The 23,865-nt window shown below is 38.2% G+C and overlaps 1 protein-coding gene and 1 non-coding gene across 2 annotated transcripts in view; both read left to right on the forward strand.

The window, feature by feature from the left end:
- LOC128855948 (protein Skeletor, isoforms B/C) overlaps positions 1 to 23,414 on the forward strand; it is a 158,257-nt gene extending 134,843 nt beyond the window's left edge. The window contains exons 5-12 of the mRNA XM_054091211.1: positions 9,968 to 10,186; positions 10,248 to 10,448; positions 10,964 to 11,288; positions 13,264 to 13,478; positions 14,202 to 14,473; positions 14,643 to 14,773; positions 14,842 to 15,005; positions 20,745 to 23,414. Of these exons, the coding sequence (XP_053947186.1) occupies positions 9,968 to 10,186; positions 10,248 to 10,448; positions 10,964 to 11,288; positions 13,264 to 13,478; positions 14,202 to 14,473; positions 14,643 to 14,773; positions 14,842 to 15,005; positions 20,745 to 20,909 (1,692 nt within the window). The 3' untranslated portion in view covers positions 20,910 to 23,414. The remainder of the gene's footprint in view (positions 1 to 9,967; positions 10,187 to 10,247; positions 10,449 to 10,963; positions 11,289 to 13,263; positions 13,479 to 14,201; positions 14,474 to 14,642; positions 14,774 to 14,841; positions 15,006 to 20,744) is intronic.
- On the forward strand, positions 6,972 to 7,137 carry LOC128856146 (U1 spliceosomal RNA). Its single transcript, XR_008453811.1, has one exon. It is a non-coding gene; the product is annotated as a U1 spliceosomal RNA (small nuclear RNA).
- Positions 23,415 to 23,865: the final 451 nt, after the last annotated feature.

Consider the following 23,865-nt stretch of genomic DNA (forward strand, 5'->3'; position numbering starts at 1 on the left):
AATGGGATGGTATTGATCTGGACAACTTTTTCTTTCAACAAGAGTGCGCTACGTGCTAAACATGCAACGAAAGCATAGATCTTTTACAGGAAAAGTTTCCAGGCCGTGTTATCTCTCGAAGATGTGATCACAATTGGCCACCGAGATGTTGTGATTTTACACCTTGTGATTTTTTTCTTTAGGGCCACGTGAAAAAAAAGGTGTACGCCAACAGCCCAGGGTCGATTCAAGACTTCAAAGATGGAATTCGTGAGGCTATCGAGGACATAGGGCAGTCACTTTGCAATTCAGTTATGGAAAATTTCATGAAAAGGTTATTGTCCTGTAAGCGTGGTCGTGGTGGTCATTTGCCTGATGTTATTTTCCCCTATAAACGGCATACCTTCCTCTTTATAATGAAATACACATCCGATCTTTTATATTAAAAAAAAATATCATTTTTCTTTGAATATCAAAATAACACCTCTGTTTAGAAAACCCTATACTAAATAATAAACGTAAATATCATACTATTAAGGGAGGGGTTAGGTTGGATTTGTGGGGGGTTGGACAAGTCCAAACACTCAGTCAGGAAGACCATTGTACTACATCCGGATATATTACAGAAAGGGAATATTATATGGATGGTACGAGAAGGGTGCTTTAGTTTTGACCATTTCATTTTTGAGTACTCAAGATATTTCTAATTTTAGTTTTTTATATTAAATGTATTGAAAAATTTGTGCTTTGTTTTATTAATATTCAATTACTTTATATATATTTCACTAAGTTTAGTGTACGTGCACAAACTAGGTTTCAAAGGTTCCGACTGTTATACAAGTTAAAGTAACAGAGGCGCAGAATTAAAGCTGTTGTCCAAATTCTGCTTTGGCACTCAATTTTGTGCTCAAACTAAATTTTGTATTGATCGTACGTTTGCGTTATGATCATAGCATTGCAATAAGAATTCAGCAACAACATCCCCGCTTAGCGGCACCTTCGAACACATACCTGAGCACCCAGTTAACAACACCCAACCGAACACGCGTTTATCGACACAGTTAATTTGCCAACAATAACTTCAGTTGCTGATCGAAGCGCCCCGCATTACAAAAAGAAAATAGCTTCGGTATGCCTTTGCATTTGCCATAGAGCGAGTAACATCGATGTGAACTTTTGATAAATAAAAAAAGTAATACGATACTAAAAAGTGTCAACAAAGGTGTTTTGTATTAATTTACATAACAGAGTCAAAATGCTGCTAAAATGCCAAGAACTGGCAAGTAACTGGAGAAGTGCTGATGCAACAGCAGATAACAAGCATTTTGCAGAGCATAGGCCTGCTAACCTATCAAGTATCTAGTAAGGCCCAAGATAGCAGGGTATCGAGCGGTGCGAATAGATCTAACTTCGCTCGAGTTTCGTTTTATGTTTCGAATTGGTGAGAAATATATATTTGTAATTAGCCGTTAAATGCATTTCTTTAGATTTCCAACGAATATGAAAAATAATATACATATGTATGAATAATTTGTAAAACTTAAAAAAAGAGTGCTGTCAAACAAGTTAAAATAATCAAAACAAGCTTTGCTCAAATTTCTCAAAAAAACTGGATATGCCCGATCTTAAGCTCAAAAATTTTCAAATAATGAGCATCGAACCGTTGCTCATACGCCCAGGCTGTTCGAAAATATGCGCACAAAATCGATAGCTCCGGTATCTAGCATTGAGAATAGTTAAAAGGTCTTCCTTCATTAGTAGTTGAGTTGCGAAACGAAATAGAGACTCGTTAGTTCCTAATGCAAATGCTTGCTCATACGTTCACTACCACACTGCGGCATGGAAATATTATTTCACTGCATTTCCACCACAGCTGGGGAAGTTGGAGAAATAAAGTTGTATCGCATAACACGCATGCATGCATATATGTATATGCGCGCGCACATTTCCCCGCATTTGGCTCTGTGTGAAGCTGATGTAGCTGCATGGCTCTACATACCTATTTTAAGGGGCATGTGATTTATGCTTGTAAATAGGTACATACATACATACATACATATACCTGCATATTAACAATAAAAACAAGAACAAGTTGTATATATACATAAAGTTTAAGCATATAATTAATCTTATGTGAATATAAATATCTATACAGTTGTTTTATTTGTGCATACGTTTATGCGCATCAGTTACTATATTGCTGGCGCATACGTGAGTGCCCGTGTATGTGTGTGTGTGTGTGCAAAAGTGGGTGTATGTACATAAAACAAATGAGAATTTTCGGCTATAATTTCGTTTGTCTGTATGCAAATATGTAAATGGTATAATTATTTTCACTAAAAATTTGCATTTTTATATCTTCATCGACTTAAATGCATTTTCCGTCAGTTTTACTATTAAAGCAGGATGCTTTTCTGGGATCACTGCGATTTGAATAAACCTGGAATTGTTGGCAAAAAGAAAAAAACAACAATGGAGGATATTGCTTTTTGTTTATAAAATGATGCAACAGCTTGTTTTTCTTGGATTGGACGGATTGATTTATTTTGTGCATTTATGCATTTATCAATGACCGTTTAAAGACAAAAACAAAAAAATACTTCTACCTTCTCATTAAAGACGGGTACTTAGCGATTCATATATTTTCAATAAATCAATTTTAAATAAATAGTTTTATAAATGCTGCTTTAAGTACTATTTTTTTAAACTAAAAAATATGCAAGTAAATACACAATAAATTGGTCCCCATAATTATGAAAGTGGCCTAAGTCAAAATTAAAAAACAATATTTATCAATTGTTTCCCACCACATTATTTTAACCTTAATTTATTTAGTGTCATTTTACGATATCGTCAAAAACAAACTATTGGATGATGGTTGAAATTTCAACTTTATATGAAATTCATTTAGTGGTAATTATGAAAGTGGTCTAAAACAAAAATTTTAAGAAATTATATAAACACAACTTAAAAATGGCGCACGAATCTATTTAAGGGGTTAGGGGTAGTCAGAGTCCCGAAAAAATGATGATTTTCAATAAATTTTTTTTGCTAGTCAATTTATTTATTTTACAAAAATAAAAACATAGCGCTAATACATCATCTTTCGACTAGACTTTTGCAAAATTTCAAAAAAAAGAATTATAATAATTGTAAAGGTTTTCACTGTTTGTGTGGAACCAATTTCTCAGAAGTCCCTCGCCGTGATCATCACAAGTCCTTGGATATTCATCTAAAATCAATCGGACAAGAGATATTATTAGCTGTGCAACTAGGTTCTCGCTGTTTTTTTTTTTGATGAATATACAACTTCATTCTGAAAAACTGAATCATTGAAAGTATTGTCCATCGCTGGCTACTACTTTTTCCCATCTTTCTGGTAATATAGATCTCGTATACCGTCGCGGTAAAACTATTCTTCTTTTGAGGCTATGCACAGATCAAGTCATTTTTTGATGTCTTCATATGAATGGAACCGCTGGTCAGTTAGACCATGTCCCATCGATCGGAACAGGTGACAATCGGACGGCGGAATATCTGGAGAATATGGTGGGTGGAGCAGGATTTCCCATTTCAGTGCTTCCAGGTAGGTTTTAACGGGTTTGGCAACATGAGGTCGAATCACTTTTCCATGCCTCTCCGCGTATTGCGGCCGCTTCTCGCGCTGCGCTCGGTTCAGTCACATCAATTGAAGTCGATACCGATCCTCAGTGATGGTTTCGCTTGGTTTTAACAGTTCATAATAAATACCACCGGAACGAGTTCCACCAAATACCAAGCATAACTTTCGCAGCGTGAATATTCGGCAGAGGCGATGACGTAGAAGCATGACCGGGCAGTCCCCATGACTTTCTTTTCTTTGGATTGCTGTAATGAATCCATTTTTCATCACCCGTCACGATGCGGTGAAGAAAATCCTTCTTTTTTTGCCGCTAGAACAGTTGTTCACAGGCGAAAAAACGACGTTCAACATCCCTTGGTTTTAACTCATAAGGAACCCAAGTCCTCTGTTTCTGAATCATTCCCAAAGCATGCAATCGCTTGGAAATGGATTGGCGGGTAACTCCTTATACTGAAGTAAGCTCTTCTTGGGTTTGACATGGATAACGGATCCTCATTGAGCAATGCCTCCAATTCAGCGCATTTGAAGGTTTTTGGCCTTCCTTCACACGGACGGTCGTCAACATTAAAATCACCGTCTTTGAAGCGACGGAACCAATCTCGGCACATTGTTTCACTTAAAGCAGCAACTCCATAAACTTTTTGTAGCTCTCGAAGCGCTTCAGCCGCCGATTTTTTTTTTTGAATGAAAGAGGAAAATCAACACTTCCCGCAAAACACGATTATTCTGCACAAAATCAGTCATTTCCACAAAACCAAAAGTATATAATTCCAAAACAAAATCACTAATGTGTCGAAGCAGTTTGCTTACCATATGTCTACGCTTAGTTTACGATGTTTAGGTTATGTTAGAATCGACTAATAGTTTTATTAATAGATAATCTTGTGCCTGATCGAACCTTTTTTTTCAAAATTAACAATATGGCGGCCTCCGGAAATATTTTTTAGATTTTCGAGAAAAATCCGACAATTAATTGTTGAAAGAAAAAATCGAATTTTTGAAAAAAAAATCTTTCGATTAGGCACGAGGTTTTTATGTTTTTCAAAAGCAGTATAAATTTGATTGAAATCTACCAAGCAGTTTTTAAGTTACATTGATCACCAGTTCGAAAAATATAGTTTCGAGAAAAACGCATCTTAAATTTTGTTATCTATTGCCGATTTGCCCGAGCGCCCTTTGTTAATTGTTGAATAACTCGAAAAGTATTTGACGGATTCGCTTCAAATTTTTACACAATATTTTTAAGATATTACACTTTAAGAAAATGCAAAAAAAGAAAATCCAATTTTTTGAAAATTCTGACTACCCCTACCCCTTAACGATGCCTGTTCAGGTCAAAATCGTAGCATTAAAGGGGCTTTGACATGGATGAACATTGCTCGGTGCTCAAATAATAATATTGAAACAATAGTCCCCAACATTTTGTTATCGAGTCATTCCTTTCCACTGAATGACCGTGATTTTGGGTTGATAAAAAAGTAAATTACTTATACAATCCAGCGCATTATTATGAATTGATAGAAAAATGTAGAGAAGAAATATATTTTCAATAAAACGAATGTTGTGGATGGATTTTCTCTCAACGAATTATAAATTCCACGTTTGGGATTTTTCACCTAAAAGAGATAGACCAAACATAGACAGAAATGTTAAGCTACTTCCATTATATACCACTATTAGACCAGTAATAGAAGAAAAACATAAATCTATCACGTGGCATTTAAAATTGCATGGCATTTATTCTTTTGAATATGAAGTCCGTCATATGTGTATGTCCGCCGCGGCTACGAGTTACGTGGTCCATTCGATCAGTCTAATTTGTGACTACTTGTTCCCATAAATCTGAATAATAAATCAAAATTAGCCCAATCAGCAAAAACACAGTTTGCCATTCTAAGCTGTCAAACCAATGTCATCAGTATCGATAGTTCTCATACAGCTGAAAAAACACCCGATACATACTAACTTAGACCTGTAGAGAAATATGTACATATATCAGAGGGTCAGCATCAGTAACTTTATAGCAGTACTCTAAAAGTTTTTATATAATTTTTAATATGTGAAGTAAGCCCAATGAATACTGTAGCTCTCGACCCATCTCTACTTCAATTGCCAAATACTACAGAAATTAGGAAGATTTCTCAGCTAAATCTTACATGTCTGAGTTTCACTGAGTGCGTACCTGGTTTACCTAACCGCCAGTTAAACAATTTCCAATTAAAGAACTGCAAACAGCTTACTCTTTATAGTGAAATTAAATAAGTACGAGGGCGGTGCAATAAGTACACGTGTTTGATAACAGAGGGCGTTCCTGAGGGAACTTGGTACTAGCATCATGTGCTGGAATCTGTCAAACGACGGCAAAACAAATTTCAGACTAATTGATGGGTTAGTTTGGATTTGGCAGGTATTCGAGTAAGACGCGTTTCTCGATTTTCGCTAAGATGGAAAAAGAGCAGGTATCGTTCGGTAATTCACTTTTTGTTTTTGGATGGGAAAAATGCGAGGAGATGAAACAAAGTTGGATGATGTATATGGGGATGCTTCGCCATCTATGACCACTGTTAGATATTAGTTCAATGAACGTGGGCGAACATCCATTTTTGATGAGGACCAGGACGCGCCCGGCAGACGGGGTTATCGATGAAATCATTCAAAAAGTCCACGACATGATTCTCGCTGATCGACGAACAGAAATTTGCGAAGTAACAGAGGCTATAGGTATGTCGACCGGAACGGTAATCAATATTTTACATGATAAGTTGGCGATAAAAAAATTGTCGGCCCGACGGGTGTACCCCGTTAGGTAGTTCTTTCTTTGAAGAGTTATAAGAAAGTTCGTGAGTCTACCGTCAAACGATTTGTTTCGCAATGATTTTTGAAACTCTGAAGTCTTGCATTTACTTCCGCTCCATTTTCGTAGGTGTTTCAACAAGAACTTTGTTTTTTTTTTCAATAGAAGCAAAATCTACTATTATGAAAACTATCATTTATGATAACTACAAATTTTTTAAATGAAATCTTTTTAGAATTGTTACAATGAATTGAACTTCGCTGTAAAAATTACAATTCGTGATAAGTGATCTCCACACATACGTTTGATTTTTTTAATATTTGCATGTTGAATCTGCATTGTGAAAACGTAAAACTGCAGCAAATTTCGTTTTATTTAGCCTACCCCTGTTGCATGATCTCATACACAGCCGTAGACAGTTGTGAGAGTGTAAGTATACACGAACATGCTTATGAGAGTATTTGTAAGAATATCCTTTTCGTTCATTGTTGATTACCTACGCATCCTTCTGTTAGTAATTCCCAACCACTTTGTGAGTCCTCCGACTTAAGTACTCTGCTTTGAGTGTATGAAAGCATACTTACCTGGCGTAGAGGTGAACCGTGATCACAAAGGCGGTTCCTCCGGAGCGAGACTTGATCATTGCACATTCGATTGGGTTGACCTCTGCGATTATTCCTAATGTGAATAACTCGTGCGTGTAATTTTTGGTAGCCGGGAAGAGCGTACGCGCCGTCCCGACATTTTGAATACATTGAAAGATCTATATGAAGGGTGTTTAAAAAAAGACGCCTAGGTGTTACTAAGGTCATCTTTGATATTTGTCAAGTAGGGAGATGTACAATTTTGTACTATAGAAAAATGCGTTAAGATTATTGAAAGCTGCTATAAAATTGACCTCGAACTTTGAGGATAGCATATTGCAAAACTCGTGATGATTTTGGTGGAAATAATCGTTTGATGAGTCGACAATTTAAAGGTTAAAAGGTGCCAATTTTCCACATATAAGTGCTTATTTATTTTATTTAATTATAGCAGTTATTTTTATTATTATTATTGACATGTGCAAAAAATATGAACATACTAGCTTTAACCCGCGCCCCCCTCGCGTAGGAGTAGTTTTGAGGGATTTTGGATATGTACATATATAAAAGAATTACAAGCAATAATTTCATAGAAAATAATTTTTTATTAATATAATAACCATAATATTACAATACCCGGCATCCGTTGCTATGCCTCGATGAGTAAAATCAAAACAACCAATCAGAAAAATATCAAGCAAAATTATTTTTATTAATTTTCTATCTCAAACCGGTTCTGAACTTTGCATTTGGGTAATAGTTGAACAGCTTATGTGGGTTATGAAGTCTAGAGTGTGCTATAAATGGTGGGAAATAGGAAAAACTAAGATTTTTTAGATTAAATTTAAGCAAATATTCGATTATTAGTGACGAATGAGAGTGGTGGCGCGGCCTCGGGGCTGTGGGAAAGGAGTTCCATCATAAAAACATGCCTATAACCTTCATTGGATGAAAATATGAGTGTATACAAATTTTTACGTCATTTGGTGTTCTCGTTTCGTAGTGATGCGCGGGCAACGTACAGACATTTACCTTTATAGTATAGAGTTAGAAACTTAGTCTAGTCAGAAAAGAGTTCCAACAATTTCTAGGGCGTGCTAAAGGTCTTAGTTCGCTGAATGATTTGCTCGTCTCTCTGTTGATTGTCCTTCTCCACATTGTTTTCTGCCGATTTCCGCTATTTTTTCTTCTTTGCGAGTTCAAATCCAAGGCGGCATGTGCTATTTTGATCACAGTTTTACGTAAGGTGTGGTTAATCCAGTCCAGTCTTTTCATATTTTTCTTTCAATTAATTGTTGTTGTGTTAAAGCCCTTAGCTGCTCGTTGTTAATTGTTCTCGGTCGCCGTAATTTTAAAATTTCTCTCTGTTAATAAAGGTTTGCAACTTATGTGCGATAGAAACCAAGCTTCGGAGCCATAAAACAGCACTGTTTTGACTAAACATTTTTTTTTTTTATATTTAGAAGCAAGCCACATCTGCCTTTTTTAACCGGTTGGTTATGTCAATGACGGTACCCCGCTCAGAAGTAACAATACTCACAATACTCAAATTGCGTAACGTCTTCTACTAGATTGCCGCTAATATTCAACTGAGCGTCATTGTTGGCGTTGATTCGCATGGGTTTAGTTTTATTGATGTTGATGCTGAGACCCACTTTCCCACATTCTTCCGCGGGCCGGGATATCAGTGTTTGATTCAAAATCTATGAAAGTTATGTACAGGCTCGCAATTAGTTCAACTGACAGTTTGATCTATGTTCTTACTTACTTACTTACTTAGGTGGCCATAACAACCCGTTACCGAGTTACGGTCGACCTCACTAGCTCTCTCCAAGCGCCTCTGCTCCGCGCGCGCCTTCTCCAACTCTGTACACCAAGCGAGCATAGGGTTTCCTCCATCTGGTCTTTCCACCGGAGAAATGGTCTTCCTCTGCGTCGGCTCCCTTGGACTTCGCCCCCAAACACCTTTTTTGCTGGAGCTTCTTCATCCATACGCACGACATGCCCTAGGCAACTCAGGCGTTGGATGGCGATGCGTTGAACTACGTCAATGTCGGTGTAGAGCTCATACAGCTCGTGGTTCATTCTTGAACGGTAGTCTTCGCCAACGCGCACAGGATCGAAGATCTTACGAAGAACTTTTCTCTCGAACACCCCAAGAGCGGCTGCATCGCTTTGTGACACTATCCATGCCTCTGCGCCATAAAGCAACACTGGTGTGATAAGCGTCTTGTAAAGGGTCAGTTTGGTCATGCGAGAGAGGGCTCGACTACTCAATTGCATACTTAGCCCATAGTAACACCTATTAGCAAGAGTGATTCTTCGTTTGATCTCCAGGCTGATACCGTTGTTGCTGTTAACGGCGGTGTCAAGATAAATAAATTCTGCCACAACTTCGAAGGTATAGTTGTCAGCAATGACGTGCGCTCCTAAACGCCGTGTGTTCCGCGTTGTAGACAGCATATACTTCGTTTTACCCTCGTCGATCAGTGTTCTAATGGTGCTTATATGATGAGTGCATGTTTGCCTTGGCAGAAAACTGGCCGAATAAGGGCACTTAGTGGCTTTGCAATTCCACCCATTCGAATTTTTAGGAGAATCTTCCTCTCCAATTGAAGCATTTCTTTTTATTACACTTTTTTGGAATTTTAGCTAGTACTACTTCCTTCCAATCTGCCGGAATATTTTCTTTATTCCACGTTTGCCCAAACAAGTTATGCAATTTCCCTGCGATATTATCTGGTATTGCCTTAAAACAGTCTACTGGTATGCTGTCGCTTTCGAAAGCTTTCCCAGGCCTGAGCGATAGCAGTTAAAAAGGTTTAAATGTTAAGAGCCGTGTTTTGAATAAGAATAAAAATAGTGAAACCTGAATTAATTTAAAATTGCATATATTTTATTTTGAAGAAACATCTAGACACGTCTTTTGAAAAACCTCTTTTTATTTACATATTTATTTTTCTGATCATTTTATATCTTCCATTACAGGTTGATTTTGGTGAAGTCTTCATCCCACCTAATCTCGATGTTCCGAAGCCCCGCGTGCTACCGGAGTTCAAGCGTTTAGCGCACGGCCTACGTTCAAGCAACATAAGCGTTCTGGATGCCAAAACTTTCTATATACCAAATCTGCACTACGATGGCGCCGGTCCAGATGCCTATTTCTGGGTGGGCAATGGCAGCGAGCCCAACATTATGGGCGTAAAGGTAAGTTGTAATTCATACTCTTGAACAGGTGATGCTTTGAATTCATCCAACATCGCTACAGGTACCCAATGAAGTCGGCTCACTTGAGCCCCTGCGTGGCTATCAAGGCGAAGATATCGAAATCCAGCTACCCGGCTCGTTGACCGTATACGACATCGATTGGCTGTCGGTTTGGTGTGTGGAATATAGACATAATTTTGGACACGTTTTCATACCCAAAGATTTGGATGTGCCACCAGCGTTGGGTCAAACTAAAATAACGGTAATTTGTCTATTTGATTTATTGCTCTTATTTAGATATGATTTGTGTATTTTTAGTTACTGTCTGCCCTCCTACAGTTTTGTACATTTGAAAGCGCATAAGTGGCGTCAATTGTAGTTGCATACATACATACGTACATATGTACAAACATATTTAGTTGACCCCACCGAATGTCCTTCCTTTCAGTTAATTCATTTCTCATGCATTTATCGAATACATTTTATGCGCGCTGTAAACTAATAATCGTCATGCAACAACAAAAAAGCACAAAACTCATTAAACATTATAATTCTTATCTTTCGTACGCATTAGCCTCCATGGTGGTATACACCTGTAAGTATTAGTTTAGACTACCAAAGCGTTTGTAGTTCATTCATATGACCTGTATTACATATACATACACACACACATACACACATCCATACGTATGTCACAATAGAAAAATCAGCATAACACATACATACACACAAACGTATTAATAAATGCAACTCTCATTGCTTCTTCCACTCTTTCAGACTACCACAACGCCACGCCCCGTTTACGCCAATTGCCGTGAAATCATACCCAACAAGTTGCAAGTCAAATGGGAGTTGCAAGGTGAATACATACAAATCGAGCTGTTCGGACGTATTGGCGAGGATCAGTACATGGCTTTTGGTCTATCCGGCGCAAATGGACGCGCTCAAATGTCGCAATCCGATGTGGTTGTGGCTTTCTACGATACCACCGCACGCGTTTTCCGCGCCGAAGACTACTTCATTTCCGATTTGTCGCAATGCGATGGTCAACATGGCGCCTGTCCCGACGAACGCATCGGTGGACGCAATGATGTTGTCGTTTGTGCGTAAACCTAAGATACTAGGCTGTTCAATTAGTTTTGCGGATCGATAAAGAAAACACAATTTTATTGTTTCAAATACAGTTTATTATTCAGTATACTCCATCTTCACCTCAACACCCTTGCTTCAAGGAGATTTCAATTTATGGATTCCATCTCTGAAGTGAGAAACTGAAAGGCTGCAAACTACGTTTCCACAGCTGGCCTCAGCATTTGATGAAAAACGCTTTCCCCGCATGCATTTTTTTAGGTCTGGAAACAGATCGCTGAGGGCAAAATATGGTGATACAGTAGATGCTCCAACAATTTGAACTTTAATTCATGGATTTTAGCCATTGTCAAAATGCTCTTGTGAAATGCTCGGTGCATTGTCCTGATGAAAGAGATTTTTTTCTTTTGCAAACCGGTTCTTTCTCTACGAATTTTTGCGTTCAGCTCGTCTAAAAGATTGCAATAATATTCAATTTTTTTTTGTTTTACCAGTTTGCAAGTAATCCACAAGCAAAATTCCTGTCGCATCCCAAAAAACTGATGCTAACATCTTCTTGGCCGATTTAAAGTGCGAACTTGCTTCAGAACCAGGTGTACACCACTTTTTAGCTTCTTATTTTGATTTACGATCATGGTGATAGACCCAAGTCTCATTCATAGTGATGAATCGATGCACCGAATACACTTTATCCTTTCGAAAACGCTCTAAGTATTCCTGAGAAAGTCGCATTCGAATGAGTTTTGGTTCCATTTTTAGGAACGAGTTAGCTGATAAAGTGGCAAATGAAGGCTCTGCAAGTATGCCACTGGGCCCTGAGCCCCTTCTAGATGTCAATTCCGCATCGATTCAATAATGGATTGACGACTTCATGAGGTCTACCCACAGAGGTCGTTGGTTTGAGTTCAACTCGTGCAGAGTAGCCAAGGGGTTTGTGAAAGAACCAAACAGGAAAACCGCGACCTTTCTCCAAAAACTCAGCAGAAAGGACCTGAGAGTACTGGTGGGTGTAATCACATGACTCAACGTCTGTAGTCAACATATGGCTACCATGGGGGTCGTAGACAGCCCCATATGCCTATCATGTCTTGAGAATGACGACACTGCAGAGCATCTCTGTAGCTGTCCTGCATTTTTCAGAATCAGACTTAGGATATTCGGTTGCGATATACTGAGTATGGATAAAGTTCATACTCTTCCTCTTCCGGATGTCTTAAAATTCATCAAAGAATCAAAGAGATTTGTGGAAGAGTGACCTCAATCTAATTTATCCGTCTTACCATCCACTTTTTATCTTTCCTATCTCTATTCTTTCTACCGAATTCTATCCGAGGGTAGTATAACGGTCTACTGACTAAGTGCTCGGACTTGCCCAACCCCCCACAAATCTAATCTAATCTAATCTAGCGCATGCGGCATCCATTGTGCACGCAGCTTTCTGAAACCCAATACGTCACTCAAAATATTGCTTACACTGCCCAATGAGATGCCTAGGGATTCTACTAAATCTCTTTCACCCGACGATTTTTCAATACGATATCCTGTATTTTTTATACGATTTTTGGTGTTGTTGCTGTTGAATGTCCTCGACGTGGACCGTCTTCAAGGCTTGTAGGACCACGTTTAAATTGAACAACCCATCTTTCTACTGTACTAATTGATGGACTATCCGCCTTTTACACTTTCAACACTCGTTCATGAATTTCTTTTATCTTTAGACTATCCAAAAATAAAAATCACTGCACGATACTTGATTTTTTCCATTGTAGAAAATACTACGACACGTCGATACTAAATGGCTTGTAAACAAAGAATGAATTGAGAAATGGAAATTAAACTTCACATATGTAGGTCCATATGAAGAGTGTACCAACATAATCAAAAAAATAAGCTAGAAGCAACGCGCTCTATCATCTAATCGCAAAACTTATTGAACAAATTAATTTAGTTTAATTTCAAAATTAAATGCATATCAAATTTTTTCGCAGTGAGCGGCGATCGTAAGAATGGCGTGACCAGCATTCGCTATAAGCGTCTGATACAAACCAATGAACCAGTTTATGATTTTGCTATACCGATCGAGCGTGAGGTTTCTGTGATCGCTGCGATCGGTCCGTTGAACAGTCGCAAGGAGGCGAACGCGCATTCACACACTGGTACAGATCACACCGTCGACGATGTGCGCATTAATTTCTCATCGCGGGTAAGTAGTGGAACGGTATTTGACTCATTTAGAGTTTTCTAATATGGATGGGTCGATGTTGAAATGCTGTGATGGCCATGTTGCTTGGCAGCCTCTGTGAAATGTAATATTTATTATTTGGCTACTCATGTCGCCGGAAGTTCATGCAAATAGTAAGACTTTAGTATGCGTGATTAAGGGTACGGTCACGTCTCGTAGAGGTGACGTGAATGGGTCATCAAGATCGAGCGATTTGATCCCACTACAACTTTTCTTCTGGGGGTTTCTGAAGCCAAGTCTCAAATATGTTTACAGCATCGACAGATGGCTTGATAGTCAACCTAATCCAGTTCATTGCTAAAATTCAGCTGAATCTATACCGACAACAGAGCCATCGAAAGGTTAGTCCTCTCGGCTTCATTCTGAATGCAGCCGGTTCTGCGCTACCGGAACGAGCCGGATTTATATTCGGCCAAGGAATGTCCAGCAGCATTCTTCGTACCGATGGGGGGAAATTTAAGCCACAACAGCAACAACAACCTCACGGGCTTATACCATCATGCGAAGCCATGGGGGACACATCATGAACGATGTAGGGTCCTTTGAAAAGAAATCAGTTTCCAAATTTCGTTAATGGCTCACTCACAGCTTACTTTATTCCATTTCGACCCACCTTTATCCCAAAATCATATAATTCATCGCATTTATCTAATTATTTGACTTATTTTTTCTCTACCTCCCAAGAACGATCACTCCTGTAAGAATTCACTGTACAGTCTTAAAGACGAGAGCGGTCCAACCCCTTGGCCTACACGCAAAATCGATAACGCGACTGTGTTTACGGCACGTATTGGTCCCACGGGCGGCAAGCGTGGTTATACACCAATTACTGGCATCCCGTCCTGGGGTATTGCTTGGTACTTGAACGATCAACTGATACCAGAGATAACGGTACAGCGTGGAAAAACTTATGAGTTCCATATCGAGGGCGGTGATAACCCCGCACAACCAGCCAGGTAAGAGTTGGTATGCGAAATTACGTGCTCGATGCTAGATGCTCGTTGCAGATGTCGCGGGCAAGCACTTGAAATTATTTAAAAAGTAGCCTCAATTCCAAATCTTAGCAGAGTGTTCAATATAATTTAAATCACATTTTCATACCTGTACAATCTCTTTCTTATGCAGATACCATCCATTCTACATTACCGACTCACCGGAAGGTGGTCTAGGACAAAAGACTGGTCTTGAATTAAGCAAACAAAAGACTTATGCTGGTGTGGAATTCGATGAGGATGGTAATCCAATGCCGACAGCGGGTAAGTGAGATTTCTTACAATAAAAAGAAAAATTGAAATTAATTTAACCTCGTATTTCGTCTTTCCAGTTGGTCGCTACTGTGAATGGGTGCATCGTACAGTTGATCGTTCAGCCGAGATCGAAACCTTTGAAGAGTATATGAAGACCGTAATGCTGGAGTGTGAAGAGGGAGAGCCGGGCTATATGAATTGGACAGTACCATTGGATGCGCCGGATCTGTTGTATTATCAGGTGAGGAAATAAAAAGTATAAGCGATGAGGAAGTTGTTTTCAGCTTAGTGAATTGTCGGAAATGCTGTTACTTGTAAAAAATTGTTGGCAGTTACAAAATGTTTTTCAAAGGAAAAGTTTGGCATGTCAGAAAGACAAAGTTTGCTCTTTAATTATGGTGAAAAACAAACTTGTGAGGGACCTTCGGCTGTAACGTCACTTGGAGATTCGGCAGCCGAATTCTTCCCGATCATTTCACATGTATTCACACACTTGTCCAATCAGTCGTTAATGAGACAGCAACAATCGGTCGATTTTTTTCGTATATCACCAACACAATCTCAGTTTTTTTTTTGTATACACACCCCAAGTGACATCAGCCAATCAGTTAATTCTGTCAGCTAATTCTGTCTCAGAGCTGAATAACGCTCTGTTAAAGAGCCCAACACTAAAATCTTTGCACCATGGATTCATATTAAAATATCTGACTATTCAGACTTTGTTCAACATGGCACTATTTAGATAAGTAGGTAGGTAGAAAGAAGTCTGGTATATATATATATACTATTTATTGAAGTCAAAATTTCTAAAAAAAAATAACCATTTTCCGACAGTTTAAAATTTATGCGAAGTTGTGAGAAGTGCGAATAATTATAGTATATATATATAGATTATAATCAGACCTTAAGCTGACCAAAACAAAGAAAGTGCTTTGAAATGTATTCATCCCCCCGACAGGTTAAAAATTAAAATTAGTGCAAGTTTATGTGAAGCGAACTGTCTTTGAAATTGCTCAAAAATATTATAGGGTGGGCCATGTAAAATTTGATTTTTGTCACGGTAACGCTCGCCATTTACTGTAACCGCGGCTCCTCGCTCATTTCCGAAAAAAATGGCCCGATGATGCCGCCAGACCGAAAACCGCACCGAACAGTGACTCCTTGTGGATGCATTTGCTTCTCTACAGTAACGTGTGGATTTTCTGAGCCCCAAATCCGACAATTTTGCTTATTGACGTAGCCACCGATGTGAAAATCAGAAAAGAAGAGGAAGACTCACCACTTTGGAAATAGGTTTTCAATATTTTGCAATTTTGTTCAAGCTTATAGCGTCCCATTTCGTAAATGTCAAACCTTTAAGTAAATTATGAACACATTTGACATGTCGTTTGTCTTACCATTCTCAAAAAAATAGGTGGTTCAAAAAGCAAACGCTATATGGCCCACCCTGTTGTTGTTGTTGTTGTTATTGAGGTGGTTGAACATTTCCACTGAAATACTCCTAATTAGTGACCAGCACCGATTTACTACCACTATCTCGTGTGATAATGTATTTTTTTTTTTTTCCAAGTCAGATCCATTTAGTGAGGTCCAAGTATAACAGCACATCCTTTATCTCGATGTCTGAGATCTCCTTAATTTGCTGTAGGAAAGACTTACCGAAGGAGCGGAGTCGTGCCCTGGCTAGCCCTGGACATTCACATAAATAGTGGAAAAGACTTTCCTTCGCCCCTTCCGCTTGACAACTTCTGCAGATAGGATTGAAGGGTAGATTGAGTCTAGCTGCATGATCTCCTACTTTCCAATGACCTGTAAGGGTTGCAGTGATGCGTGAAATGTTTGGCCGAGAACATCCTAGCAGGTCATTTGTCCTTTGGATTTTGTATGATGGCCATGTGTTTTTTGTTGTAATACATGTAGTTAATTGCTTCCATCTTCTTTCGGCTAAAGCATGATAGTGTGAAGCAATGGATGCTTTAAATGTGTTCAGTGGGGTGGAGACTGCCACCGCTTCTGCTGTGTCTAGTGTCGAGCCCTTTCTTGCTAGCTCATCCGCTATCTCATTGCACCGTATGCTCCTATGACCGGGAACCCATATCAGAGTAATTTCTAGCCAATGGCTGAGCAGTTCCAGCTCCTCTCTACACTGTAAGACCAGTTTGGATTAAATGTAGTTGGAGTCTAAGGCCTTAATAGCTGCTTGACTGTCTGAGAAGATAGCTACTCTTGCACCAACTTTCTTGTAGTATCCATGGTCCATTTATGTATCATATTTCAGTACGTTTTAGAGTACTTGTTCTTCGAAAGTGAGGAACTCAAAGCATCTGCCATCACAAAGCGAAAGTTAGTAGGTAGAAGCTGTGGCCGACTTAAAGCGGATTCACTTACTAGGTTGTCCAATAGCTTCTGCGGTTTGATAAGTTTTGCGAGTTTTTTGTTATATCATGTTGGTACACTCTTCATTAGAACGTATGTGAAGCTTCATTTTAAACTGTCAGTTTATTCTTTGTTTACAAGCCATTTTGTATCGACGCGTCACAGTATTATCTACAATGGAAAAAATCAAGTATCGTGCAGTGATTGAGTTTTTATTTTCCCAAGTAAAGGAAATCTGTGAAAGAATGTTGAAAGTGTATAAGGAGTTGTCGTCATGAATTATGAAAGTAGAAAGATTGGTTACTGAATTTAAACGTCGCCGTACAAGCCCTGAAGACGATTCCCGTCACCATATCAAGGACGTCCAGAAACAGCAACAACACTAGAAATTTTAGAAAAAATACAAATCGTCAAGTGATTTAGTAGAAGACCTAGGCATTTCATTGGGCAGTGTAAACATCATTTTGACTGAAGTATTGGGTTTCAGAAAGCTGTGTGCACAATGGATGCCGCATTTGCTAACAATGAAAAAAAAACACATTCGGATGCGACTTTCTCAGTAACATTGAGAGCGTTTTCGAAACGATAATGTAGATTTTGAACATCAATTTATCACTATGGTTCTACCACCACGATTCTAAATGAAAACAAGAGGCTAAGAAGTGGTGACAACGTAGTTCTTCGGCTCCTAAACGAGTTTGCGTCCCGAAATCGGTCAAGAAGGTGTCAGCATCAGTGATGCAAAATGGCTGCGAAAGGAATTTTGTTTGTTGATTACTTGCAAACCGGTAAAATAATAAATTCTGAATGTTAATGTAACATTCTAGAGCAGCTGAAGGGAAGAATTCGTGAAAAAAGACTCTGTTTGCAAAGGAAAAAATATTTTTCAGCAGAACAATGCACCGAGAATTTCACAAGAACATTGTGACAATGGCCAAAATCCTTGAGTTAAAGTTCGAAATGTCGGAGCATCTACCGCATTGACCAGATTTGGCCCTATGGACTGCCATCTGCCTCCAGACCTAAAAAAAAGCATGCGTGGAAAGCGGTTTTCAACAAATGATGAGGTCATAGAGCTGTGAGGTCAAAACTTATTGAACAACGTAGTAGTCCTGTAGTCCTCTCTCTTTTAATTTCCGTAATTGTGTCGGGTATTTTTCTACTTGAATGGGAACTATCGATGTCGATTGGTCTGGTTTGGCAGCTGACAGTGGCAAACTGTGATCTCTGTTCAGTAAGGTCTAGCAAGTCATTAAATCCAACAAGACGGCCCAACTTCCCATACAGCGCGTTTAACAATCGATTTATGGTATTGCAATATTCAAGCAACCATTGACGCCATACGTTCAGATTTTATTGAAAAGTAGTCAAAAATTGCATGTACCAATAATTTGACTACCACGCACGGATGTAAGCCTTTGAATATTTCCATGGCAGCCGGTTCTAAAGGGTAGTTAAGTTTCAAGGGCCGGTGTTGATTTTGAATCATTTACAATTTCTTCAGGAAATTATTGTCATTTCTCTTTATTATGATAATATTGGTATGGCTCAATAACGTATGGAGCAAAATATCGGCCAAATGGCCGCCGCGGCCTCGGCGGCATACCTCCATCGGATGGTACAAATTTTTGATGACGCTGAGGCATAATTGAGGTTCTATGCCGTTAATGTGCCGAATTATCTCATTCTTTAGCTCTTGAATTGTTGCTGGATTATCGATGTACACTTTTTCTTTGAAATAACCCCAAATAAAGAAGTCCAACGGAGTCAAATCAAATGATCTTGGCGGACAATTGACATCGCAGTGACGTGAGATTATTCGGCCATCAAATTTTTCGCGCAAAGGAGCCATTGTTTCGTTAGCTGTGTGACAAGTGGCACCGTCCTGTTGAAGCCACATATCGTCCACATCCATATCTTCCAATTCGGGCCATAAAAAGTTCGTTATCATCTCACGATAGCGAACATTATTCACAGTAACTGCCTGACCGGCCTCATTTTGGAAAAAATACGTCCCAATGATGCCGCCGGCCCATAAACCGCACCAAACAGTCACTCTTTGTGGGTGCATTGGCTTTTCAGCAATCACTCTTGGATTATCATTCGCCCAAATGCGGCAATTCTGCTTATTGACGAATCCACTGGGGTGAAAATGTGCCTCATCACTGAAGATGAAGTGCGCGATATGCATTTTGATTTGAACGCCCGTTTTCATAATAAGCCTGAATAACTTTAACGCGTTGTTCGATTGTGTATCTTTCCATGGTTCAAATTGAGTTAGTCTGAAATTAAAAAATTTCAAATAAAATGCAGAAAAAAACTTGATGTTTGGGCGTGGTTTACACTCAATATCGGCTCTTGAAATTTAACCACCCTTTATATACCGAAATGTCTCACGTTTTTGCAGACCAAGCTCGGCCGCCCCAGTATAAAAGCACTGTCTAGTGCGCTAAACACTAACCTTCGCCTACTAATATTTGGAATTAGTTTAACCGCAGGGCATCGCCTAAACTCTTCTGCCGCTCAAAGGTTAAACAAAAGCAACTTAGGGCATACAAAATACAGAGTTTTTCAATAGGTGGGCTTCAAATTTTTTCCGATAGGGAGGGCGAACGACGCAATATTTTTTATTTTTCGCTTGTCATTTGTAAACTTCATTAGTATATATTTCATCATGGAACGCTACACACTTGAGCAACGATTGCAAATCATTGAATTTTATTATAAAAATGCGTGTTCTGTTAAGAAAGTTTAAAGTCGAAAAATTGTGTTCGGCGACGAAGCTCACTTTTGGCTCAATGGCTTTGTCAACAAGCAAAATATGCGTTACTGGGCAGAAAGCAATCCACACGTGATTCATGAGGCACCGTTGCATCCCGAAAAAATCACTGTTTGGTGCGGCGTAATTGGCCCATATTTTTTCGTTGACGAGAACGATCGCCACGTTACTGTGAATGGAAATCGATATCGCGACATGATAAACGATTATTTTTGGCCGCAATTGAATGGTATGGACTTAGACGACATGTGGTTTCAACAGGACGGGGCCACAAGCCACACAGCACACGCTACAATTGATTTGTTGAAGAGTAAGTTCGATGAGCGCATAATTTCCAGAAATGGACCGGTCGAATGGCCGCCGCGCTCGTGTGATTTGACGCCTCTAGACTATTTTCTTTGGGGTTATGTGAAGTCATTGGCCTACAGTAACAAGCCGGCGACGATTTGTGAGCTCAGAGCCAATATTGAACGCGAAATTGCTGGAATTTCGGCCGATTTATGCAAAAGAGTGGTCGAAAATTGGGATCAACGATTGGACTTCGTAAAACGTGCACGCGGTGGTCATGAAAAAGAAATCGAATTTCATACTTAAATGTATATGTTTAAACTCGATAATAAAAAAAAAATTAGTTAAAAAAGTCAAATCGTTTGTGTTTTATTCAAAAAAAAAGTTGAAGCGCTCTTACTGAAAAACGCTTTATGTACAAGTATTTTCCAGTTATACTCATTTCCTCTTATTATTTATTTATGCTCGTACAAGACCTCAAAGAGGCTTTTCTTACTTAACAAAAAACAAATTTTAATTAATTCTTTTAATTTTCAGTGTTTCACGCATCAAAATCTTGGCTGGAAGATAAACGTAATCGACGCCAAGGACTCATCAGCTGCGCTACAATTCACCATCACAAACGCGTTTGTGTACACAATTACCGCACTTTTTGGCCTGGTTGTGACGCAAAATATTTTCAGTTTGTCCATAAATGCCTGATAGTGGACGATTTAAAACAGAAATTTGTAAATTTTTTAAACGCCAAGCGAAAAATGTTAATGTTGCATGGGCCAAGCGAAATGCGCAAAATGAGGAGAAAAAAAATGAATAGTAATTCAATTTTAAATTCGATTAAACTATGCAATTTGAATTCCATTTACGTGTACGAAAACATATCTCTCAAAGTAGAAGCATATCCAAGAAGAGCGCATATCGGGACTTTTGAAAATCCACATTGTCATAAATAAATAAAGCATATCCTTACAAAACCAACGCCAAGGCAACAAAAGTGATTTAAATTGGAAAAAATATTGTAAATAGAAAAATATAAAAATAGAAAAATAATTAAAGAAATGCTTTTGAATTGTTAATCCAACATTTTTGGTGTTTAGAAATTGATTTAATAGGAAAAAAATACAAAATCCAAAAATAAAAAAAAATTAAAAATAATAGACTAACAGCATCTTAAGAAGAAAAAAAACCTCACCTGATAACAAATTGAAACCATTTTGCGTGCTTTGTTTTGCCCATTCGCATTCTCGCTTCAAAAGTTTCAACAAACTGAAAGTTTTGCAAACCAAACAACCAGGCTAATATCATCTAAAAACATATCTTGACAATAATTTTAAGACAACAAATATAGGAAACAAGAAAAATAGGTAAAACAAAAATAAAAACAAAAACAAAAACAGAAACGATTGAATTTTCGTGTGCATGGATGCATTGGATGGATGTTCAGCGAATGCGTGCGTTGTAGTGAGTGTACCGACATACTTACACACAAGTATTGTACTTACAGGCAAAGAAGAAGGAGAAGATAACAAAATCAAAAAGAAAAATCAAATAGGCGTATATAGAATTTGGTACTGGTGGTGAGCGGCACAAAGCAGCAAAAGTGTGCAGCTGCAAGGTTTTTTTGTATTTTGTAAAACATCAAAACAAAAAAAAAAAAAGAAAACTCAAACTTAACAACTTAAATACTAAAAAAATTTAATATAAAGTGTATTTACTTTATAATTTCTTTTCTTAAAATTTTTTGGGTATTTTTGGTCTACTGGTTTTTCGCATTATTGTACGTCGTAGCCCTATTTGTGTAAGAAAAAAGGAAAACAAGCAAACCAAAATGTTATATGTATATGCGGATGTGCGTTCGGTAGAAGAATGAGCACTTTTTTATATAAATATTATGTATTGTACAATGAATTATTACAAAACAAAAAAAAAATACAATTTTTTAGCACTTAAGCAGACAATAAAGTTGACGCAAGACAATAATGAAGGAGTCTAGTTGCAAAATTATGAAATAAATGCAAGTACCATTGCGAGAATGTAAAGAAAAATTGTTCAATTAAATATATATGAAAAAAAAAACAAAAACTGAAACAAAAACAAAAGCAAAAACAAAATGTTAATGTGAGACAATAAAATTCACTCATTGAAAACTGAAAATGTAATATTTAAATTTACGGTAATTAATGTATGTATGATACTTTAACTCTACACACATACATAGCTACCACATATTTACACACATATACATGCATATATACAATAAAAACAAAAACAAACTTTTTCAAGCTGTGCGTGTCGGTTTCAAAAACCTGCATTGCGCTACTTGAAAATAAATGTACGTATTTTTAGGAAGAAAAAAATGGATCTACATACAAACATACATGCACACATACACACACATATTGTACTACTAGTATTAATAACCAACGCTAGTACCAAGCTGAATTTTTTTACATTACTTGTATTGTATATTTAACTGAGGTGCATAAAACGAAAAGGAAAAATTATTGTTGAACATTTGAAAATTCTACAAATTTAATAAGCATATTTTCTATGTTAAGCCTTTAAAGAAAAACACTAGCTTACAATGATTGTGACCTGTGGCATTCAACTAGAAACGAAACAAAAAAAAAAAAAAAGTATTAAAAGAAATTGCGCCTGAATCCGTATATGCAGTCAGATAATGAAAAATTAAAAAACATTTCTTCGAGTTATACAGTCTGTGTCAGAAAATAGGAAGCGCGATTATTCATGAAGTATAAAATACATATGTATATTTAAATTTTATTTTTTACATGAAAGTATGTACAAAAGTACGAGTCGCAATTTCTCAATAAGCCGTGTGGTCTCCATCGTTGTCGATTATAGCCTTCATGCTTTTCTGCATAGCTCGTCGACAAAAATGACTAGATTTGCGAACTTGACCCACGAGTTGCTTTAAATCATGGACTGGCCTTCCGGCAAGATGCGTTTTCATAACTCCCCACACATTTTCAATGGGGTTGGTGTCTAGGGACTGGGAAGGGCAGTCCAATACTGTGACACATTTTCTTGTTTTGTGGTGTCTCAATGTGTTTTTCTGAGATGTCTCTCAGTGGTTTTGATGATGTGGGACGGTAGGATATGTTTGCCTATTTCAGTCGACGTTCTATGGTGTTGATACTCACATCTATTCCCTGTTTAGCAGGAACTGATTGTGCATGGCTTAGTCACTCGCTTCAAGCCGCGCTCGGAAAAGTCATCAACATTTTTGTACATCTTATGCCGCCGATTTGACATACCAACAAACTTTTTTGATTTTTTAATCACTTTTGCAACCGTGGCGTAGGATAATTTCTGCCCTTTCGAATGCGTGCATAAAAATACCGCCTCAAAACGCTTCGCGCACTTCGCACTCATTTTTGTTTGGTTGCGTTTACGGGAAAGTCTTGCACGACACAAACCTGAGTTAGCACTTGCGTCGTAGCCCTTGAGTGGGACTATTACGCAGCAAAAAGCAGAACAAAATATGTCTTGAAGTTACAAGAAAAAACCCGGTTCTTTTCTTCTGACACAGACTGTATTTAAGCTTACATTCGGAAGCGAATACGAGATTCGTTTGAGAAGTCCGTGCAAAAATAAAAACTACTACTTTGCAGCTGGGGGTCGGCAACCTGCGGCCACA

The sequence above is a fragment of the Anastrepha ludens genome, chromosome 2, assembly GCF_028408465.1.
Source record: "Anastrepha ludens isolate Willacy chromosome 2, idAnaLude1.1, whole genome shotgun sequence".
In the NCBI taxonomy this organism is placed as follows: domain Eukaryota; kingdom Metazoa; phylum Arthropoda; class Insecta; order Diptera; family Tephritidae; genus Anastrepha; species Anastrepha ludens.